We start from the raw sequence: 8,205 nt of genomic DNA on the forward strand, positions 1-8,205 counted from the left end.
CGTTCATCTTTGTTTACAGAAAGAGTTCATTATAGCTGTATATGGCATGTGAAGGAGGTTAGAATAACCGCGTAAAAGAGGGAAAAGGCTGGCTCATAAATCGATTAAATATCCGCTGTCGTGTTGGATACAAAACTACCTGTCTCGTGTGATTTTAGTCGTAGTGTGGCACCTGGACAAATCAACAGGTTGGAAGTTAAAAGGGACATTTTTTAAGCACGCGCATCCTACACGGTAAAGGGATATGCGTCTTCCTGTCATATTTTTCCTTCTCTTCTGGGCTAAAGCCCGGACACTGAAAAATCTCAATTATTCTGTTCCGGAGGAGCAGGGACCTGGAACTGTTATCGGAAACATTGCTAAGGATGCCGGATTTGGACCGGTGGAGAAAGGAAAAAAATCGAACTTTCGAGTTCTGGAGAATTCTGCTCCACATCTCATTGATGTGGATTCGGAGAGTGGGCTGCTTTTTACCAAACAGCGGATTGACAGGGAGACATTGTGCAAACGCAACCCCAAGTGTCAGCTCTCCATGGAAGTGTTTGCCAACGACAAGGAAATATGCATGATCAAGATTGATGTAGTGGATATAAACGACAACTCCCCCAGTTTCCCCTCAGATCACATCAATATTGATATTTCAGAGAACGCAGCTGCTGGGACACGGTTCCCTTTAACAATTGCACACGACTCAGATTCTGGACAAAACGGAATAAAGACTTATCAGGTCACCAGAGATGATTACAATACATTTTCTTTGGACTTGAAATTGAGGGGTGATGGAACCATATATCCTGAATTGGTGGTTCAGCGCCCTCTAGATAGGGAAGATCAGTCTCATCACACTCTCCTTTTGACAGCCATTGATGGTGGGGAGTATCCAAGATCAGGGTCCATGCAAATCAATGTGAGAGTTACTGATTCAAACGATAATAGCCCAGTATTTGACAAACCCGGCTACATGCTGGAGCTTCCTGAAAACTCACCACCTGGAAGAATACTGATAGATGTGAATGCAACAGACCAAGATGAGGGCAGCAATGGACAGGTAGTCTATTCTTTCAGTGGATATGCATCTGATAGAGTCCAGGAGTTGTTTTCTATTGATCCCAAAACAGGTGTCATTAAGATTCAGGGAGAAATTGACTATGAGGATAATCCAACCATTGAATTTGACGTGCAGGCCATGGACCTGGGGCCTAACCCCATCCCTGGCCATTGTAAGATTTCAGTCAAAGTGCTTGACAAGAATGATAACTGGCCCGTGATAAGTTTTGTCTCCGTCCGCCAGGGAGCTATCAGTGAGGCAGCGCCTCCAGAATCTGTCATAGCCCTGGTGAGAGTCACTGATAAGGATTCTGGGAGAAATGGCCAGCTCCAGTGCAGGGTGCTTGGCAATGTACCTTTCAGGCTGCAGGAAAACAATGATAATTTTTACACTCTGCTCACAGACAGACCTCTAGACAGGGAACTGAAAGACGAATATAATGTGACCATAGTGGCCAGAGACAATGGAATACCCTCCTTGAATTACACCAAATCATTTACAGTGAAAATCTTAGATGAGAATGACAATGCGCCTCGTTTCACCAAGACAGTGTACGTGCTCCAGGTGCCTGAGAACAACATCCCAGGGGAGTACTTAGGCTCAGTTCTGGCTCATGATCCAGATATAGGTCAGAATGGAACTGTGTCTTACTCCATTTTACCGTCGCACATCGGAGACGTGTCAGTTTACACCTACGTGTCTGTCAATCCTACCAACGGAGCCATTTACGCCTCAAGGTCTTTCAACTACGAACAAACTAAGTTCTTTGAGTTCAAAGTTCAAGCTAAAGACGCAGGATCTCCTCATATGGAGGGCAGTGCCACAGTCAGGGTCAGTGTGCTTGACGTCAATGACAATCTACCAGTTATTGTATTACCCCTAATGCTAAATGATACTGCGGAAATCATGGTCCCTAGAAATGTAGGCCTGGGGTACATAGTGACCACAGTGAGAGCAGTCGATCAGGACCACGGGGAGAGCGGTCGTCTGACCTACGAGATCTGGGAGGGTAACGAGGAACACCTGTTTGAGATGGACCCTGTGGCCGGCGAGGTGAGGACTGCCCATGCTGTGTGGGAGGACGTGGCCCCAGCTGTGGAGCTGGTAGTGAAGGTAACCGATCACGGCAAGCCCCCACTGTCTGCCGTGGCTAAGCTGATCATTAAGGCCAACACAGGAGCCATGGCAGCAGGGGAGTCCAGCGCCAGCGGGGAGCAGCAGCACTGGGACATGTCCCTGCCCCTCATCATCACCCTCTGCATCATCTCCCTCATGCTCCTGGCTGTCATGACTACCATCGCCGTTAAGTCCAAGCATCAAGATAAGGAGGCTGGGAATTATAACTGCCGTATGGCCGAGTACTCCAACTCCAATCCCCCGGTTGGAAACGGCAAGAAGAAGAGGATCAACAAGAGCGACATCATGCTGGTGCAGAGCGAGGTGGAGGAGAGGGACTCTGTGAGCAGGATGAACGTGGTGAGCAGCCCGTCTCTCATCACCTCACCTATCTGTTTCGACTACCAGGCGACCAGCCCCCTGCCTCTCACGCTGCCCAGGTCAGAGGTCATGTATCTGAAAACCACTTTTAATAGCCTGACGGTACCTCGGGCTGGCTGTCACTCAAGCTTCGCGGGGCTTACCACAGAGACTCCTATGAATAGAATGTCAGTGATACAGGTAAGAAACAGAATCATTGTCAGCCTTTTATTCTCCATTCATGGATTCTAAATCTGCCACAAGAGAGGTAATTCTTCAAATCAATACTCTCAGGCACCATGCAATCACACATCCTTATTATCATTTTTATTCCCTGTCTGGCGCCCTACAATATTGCCATTTGAAGGACTCGAAAAATGCAGCCGATACAGGATAATACGCCATATTGAAGAAATATATTAAAATATATGTTGGCACCGGTTGTTAGCGTGCTTGAATAGACTGTTTGCAATCTACTTCTCCTCCACAGAGATCCTAACCATTCTGAAATTGGCCCATTATGAGTCGCTTCTAGCAGCACCTTACAGGTGGTCTGAATAATCAGAAACCCATTTCTGTTAGATATGCAAACCATGTGAGTCTTGGACTGCGCTGCTGTGCTACCACTGCCAGATCCGTCTGTGAAAACAAAACCCTGCCCGAAATGTGGGATTGGACAGCAGCTTGTCTGATCACATTAGTAAAATATTATGTGCCAGACAGCTAGATGCATACAGCATAACCTTACAATCCCACTTCTTGCCCTCCACAAACATGGGCCAGTTCCACAAATCCAAATCCTATGTTGGCACGATAAGGCCTTTACCAGGGTCCAGCTCTACCTTGTACAAAATGACAGGGTTTCTTATGCAAGCCAGCATATTCAATTGACAGGGAATGCATGTAATTGTATTTAGCACAGCAGTGTTTTTCAGTTGTTAATGATGTAAATATCTAGGACAGTCTCCGAGATGATAACACTGATGACAAGGTCTGTTGCTAGGCCATGTTGCTAGGGCATGTGGGTGTGATCAACACAAACACAATAATTCTCATGATAAGTAGAAACGTGGATGCAGATGGCAGTGGCTGCTGCATTACCGCTCAGCCTCGCCAAACAGGCACGTATAGTATGGACACGAAGGACATTTGTTCTTTTCAGGGTGCCACTTTGGAATATGTTTTATTACCATGTTTCATATATTCCTAAATGATTAAAATGTACAGATCAGAATGTAGGCCAAGCCACAGCTATGGGCATGTCCTTTGAATATCTCATGTTGCACACATAAAAATGAAAAAAAATGTCTGGAGCACAATAAACTAATAATTTCTCTCTGATTTTATTATCAGACGGATAATTTTCCTTCGGAGCCGAATAACGTGGCCAACAGGCAACCATTTGCTCAAAGGTAAGGTCGCTAAATGATAACTACCTAACCACCTCAATTTGCATCGTAGTCAATATCATGGCATCAGGCCAAGCATGTCAAAATAGGGCGCAGAGGCGATCACAAGAAAGATAGATAGACACTACCACCAGTGAGTTATTTTTTTATGTCATGTCTCTCCCCATCCTGCAGCAGCTCAACTTTTAAGGATGCAGAGCGCGCGAGCCTCCGAGACAGTGGCCATGGTGACAGTGACCTGGCTGATAGTGACCAGGATACTAATAAAGGCTGCGCCTGCAACACGTCTGCCAGGGAGGCCCTCAAGATGAAAGCCACAGCAGTTAATGGCCAGCCTCTTGACCAGGGTGAGTGGAAGCTCTCTGTCTTTCTCTGACATCGTGAAGATGCTTAACAGACCCTTGTATCAGACCCCTGCACCAAGCCAACATGCACTACAAACACGTGTGTTGACAGTCTGTCTATCCCTAATCCTACAGAACCGCCCTCAGTGTAAAGCTAAAGTAAATGACGATTACACAGTGTACACCTCAAAGAGATTACTGAAATCATAATACTTTAAAGAGATTGTAGCAGTATGAATTCTTTGCAGCAGTAATGAAATCTTAGCTCTGTGAGACAGCTTCATATTGTAGCTCAATGCTGGTGCAGAAATGTTGAACTACACTGCCAAGATGACATGAAGGCGCCATGGTGGAAAATAGATGATAGTTAAGCGGATAAAAGGGTCCATTGACTGAAGGAAATGATGTTCAAACATCCTCTGCCAGCTTTAGCAATCAAACGAGCTCATATGCATTGTAAAGTGTACCTCTACGGCTGTCTCATTTGAACATTTCATTATTTGATTATGAACTTTCTGCAAGCCTTGCTTGACTCACAAGACAGGGACAAAAGAGCATGACAGACACTTTCAGTACAAACAGACATGTAGCTTTTGGTGACTGCTGACAGAGCTTTCTTTCTCAGGTGCCTTTAATGGACTGTTAGAATGGTAAAGATGTGCGTACGATAGCGAATGATAAGTAGGACTAATTCGTGCCAGTTATGTCAAAAGTCTTGTTGATGTTCTCAATACATACAAGCGTTGATGAGTTTGAAACACTTTCCACCAGTCAAGTGCTTTTCACCACTTGTCGGATTATGATTGGTTTATGTAGCTCTTTTTCTGTGTGATACAATGAGGCACATCTCTCATATACACCTTTCAAACCAAGACGTTTTTCTGTCAACTTTAGCATCTCGTCAACTTTAGCATCTCGTCAACTTTAGCATCTCGTCAACTTTAGCATCCCGTCAACTTTTTGCCTACTTTTTGTTATAAATCAAATGTATAACCAACCTAGTCATTATTATGACTTGATCACACCAACATTGCATTTTGGTACACCAGAAGTACATTCATTTCTCTATTTTATTTCACCCATTTTTCTCCCCAATTTCGTAATATCCAATTGGTAGTTACAGTCTTGTAGTGCCTTAGACTGCTGCGCCACTCAGGAAGCCCAGTAGTTCAACATTCCTTCCCGATCAGAACCCAAAATATAAGCTTGTTTAACTCCAATGTTTGTAAACAAAGAAAATGTAAACACACTGTATAGCCTCAAAACATGTTTATAACTATACTTCTGATAACATGGATGGTCTGTTCTTACAACCATAGCTATGTCTTTGAATTTGAGAGTGGTTACATTTCTCCAGCCCCATCACCCCACTTTTTACCCAAACAGTGATGGGGAGTACACGTTGTTATTGTTTTAACTGCTTTAACAAGTGGATTATTTTTCTCTTTACTTGCAGTCGCTTAGTAGCCAAGGCCTACTCCAGACCAGAAGCCTGTGACTTGTCTTAATAACCCTCTAGAGTCCAAGCTCTGTGATAGCCGGGGGGGTTATAACATATGGAATTGTTTTAAGATGGTCATACCAAGGATCATTTAGCTATTTGATTTAGAAATTTAAGACCCCTTCAGGTATTAAAAATATATATGAAAATATTATTGGATGAAACTTTGAATTTGGCATTACTGCTATAAGCCAATAGAAACGCATCGAATAAAAGATTCCCTACATGGAACAACAACAGTCTCAAAATGAAGTTTGTTCTGAAGTGTGTTTGTCCTTTATCTGAGAGTTATAAGAATGATCAGTAAACTATATATATATATATATATATATATATTTTTTTTTTTTTACATGTACAGTGCATTCGTAAAATATTCCGACCCTTGATTTTTTCCACATTTTCTTACATTACAGCCTTATTCTAAAATGGATTCAATTGTTTTTTTCTCTCATCAATCTACACACAATAAACAAAGCAAAAAACAGGTTTTTAGAAATTGTTTCAAATTGCAAATTTAACATAAAAAACTGAAATATCATTTACATAAGTATTCAGACCCTTTGCCTTTTGGCAAACTCCAAGTGGGATGTCATGTGCTTTTTACTGAGGAGTGGCTTCTGTCTGGCCACTCTACCATAAAGGCCTGATTGGTGGAGTGCTGCAGAGATGGTTGTTCTTCTGGAAGGTTCTCCCATATCCACAGAGGAACTCTGGAGCTCTGTCAGAGTAACCATCAGGTTCTTGTCCCTTGGCCCTTCTCCCCCGATTGATCAGTTTGGCTGGCCGGCGAGCTCTAGGAAGAGCCTTGGTCGTTCCAAACTTTTTCCATTTAAGAATGATGGAGGCCACTGTGCCTCGACACAATCCTGTCTCGGAGCTCTAGGGACAATTCCTTCGACCTCATGGCTTGGTTTTTGCTCTGACATGCACTGTCAACTGTGGGATCTTATATAGGCAGGTGTGTGCCTTTTCAAATCATGTCCAATCAATTGAATTTACCACAGGTGGACTCCAAGTTGTAGAAACATCTCAAGGATGATCAATGGAAACATGATGCACCTAAGCTACATTTCGAGTCTCACAGCAAAAGGTCTGAATACTTATGTAAGTAAGGTATTTCTGTTTTTTTTTTTTTTATATACATCTGCCAACATTTCTAAAAACCTGTTTTTGCTTCCTCATTGTGGGGTATTGTGTGTAGATTGATGAGGGGGGAAAAAAATTATAATCCATTTTAGAAAAAGGCTGTAACGTAACAAAAAGTCTGAATACTTTCTGAATGCATTGTATTTATCCCCTTATTTATCCCCCTGCTTGTTGAACATCTCATTCCAAAATCATGGGCGTTAATATGGAGTTAGTCCCCCCTTTGCTTTAACAGCCCCCACTCTTCTGGGAAGGCTTTCCACCAGATGTTGGAACATTGCTGCGGAAACTTGCTTCTTTTCAACCACGAGCATTAGTGATGTCGGGCACTGATGTTGGGCGATTAGGCCTGGCTCGTAGTTGGCGTTACAATTCATTCCAAAGGTATTTGATGGGGTTGAGGTCAGGGCTCTGTGCAGGCGAGTCAAGTTCTTCCACACCGATCTCGACAAATTATTTTTGTATGGACCTCGCTTTGTGCACCGATCTCGACAAATCATTTTTGTATGGACCTCGCTTTGTGCACGGGGGCATTGTCATGCTGAAACAGGAAAGGGCCTTCCCCAAACTGTTGCCACAAAGTTGGAATCCCAGAATAGTCTAAAATGTCATTGTATGCTGTAGCATTAAGATGTACCTTTTCTGGAACTAAGGGGCCTGAACCATGAAACACAACCCCAGACTATTATTCCTTCTCCACCAAACTTTACAGTTGGCACTATGCATTGAGGCAGGTAGCGTTCTCCTGGCATCTGCCAAACCCAGATTCCTCCGTCTCACTGCCAGATGGTGAAGCGTGATTCATCACTCCAGAGAATGTGTTTCCACTGCTCTAGCTTTTCCGCACTCCAGCCGACGCTTGGCATTGCACATGGTGATCTTATGTTTGTGTACGGCTGCTCGGCAATGGAAACACATTTCATGCAGCCCCCGACGAACGGTTCTTGTGCTGACATTGCTTCCAGAGGTAGTTTGGAACACGGTAGTGAGTGTTGCAATCGAGGACAGATTATTTGTACGCGCTACGTGCTTCAGCACTCTGAGGTCCCGTTCTATGAGCTTGAGTGGCCTACCACTTCGCGACTGAGCCGATGTTGCTCCTTGACATTTCCACAGCACGTAGAGTTGACCAGGGCAGCTCTATCAGGGCAGACATTTGACAAACTGATTTGTCGGAAAGGTGGCATCCTATGACAGTGTCACGTTGAAAGTCACTGAGCTCTTCAGTAAGGCCATTCTAATGCCAATGTTTGTCTATAGCGATTGCATGGCTGTATGCTC

The 8,205-nt window shown here is 43.9% G+C and overlaps 1 protein-coding gene across 1 annotated transcript; it reads left to right on the forward strand.

Annotated features, from left to right (window-relative positions):
- Positions 1–244: 244 nt before the first annotated feature.
- On the forward strand, positions 245–4,429 carry LOC120058145 (protocadherin-17-like). Its single transcript, XM_039006613.1, has 4 exons — positions 245–2,725; positions 3,878–3,936; positions 4,108–4,280; positions 4,413–4,429. The coding sequence occupies exons 1-4, from the start codon at positions 245–247 to the stop codon at positions 4,427–4,429; spliced, it is 2,730 nt and encodes a 909-aa protein (XP_038862541.1).
- Positions 4,430–8,205: the final 3,776 nt, after the last annotated feature.

This window comes from Salvelinus namaycush, chromosome 13 (assembly GCF_016432855.1).
Source record: "Salvelinus namaycush isolate Seneca chromosome 13, SaNama_1.0, whole genome shotgun sequence".
NCBI classification, from domain to species: domain Eukaryota; kingdom Metazoa; phylum Chordata; class Actinopteri; order Salmoniformes; family Salmonidae; genus Salvelinus; species Salvelinus namaycush.

Bases quoted from the DNA above. Each gene is read 5' to 3' on its own strand.
- LOC120058145 (XM_039006613.1), top strand. From the start codon at position 245: ATGCGTCTTCCTGTCATATTTTTCCTTCTCTTCTGGGCTAAAGCCCGG. The intron at 2,726-3,877 runs GTAAGAAACAGA...TTTTATTATCAG, and splicing joins ATAGAATGTCAGTGATACAG to ACGGATAATTTTCCTTCGGA. The intron at 3,937-4,107 runs GTAAGGTCGCTA...CCCATCCTGCAG, and splicing joins AGGCAACCATTTGCTCAAAG to CAGCTCAACTTTTAAGGATG.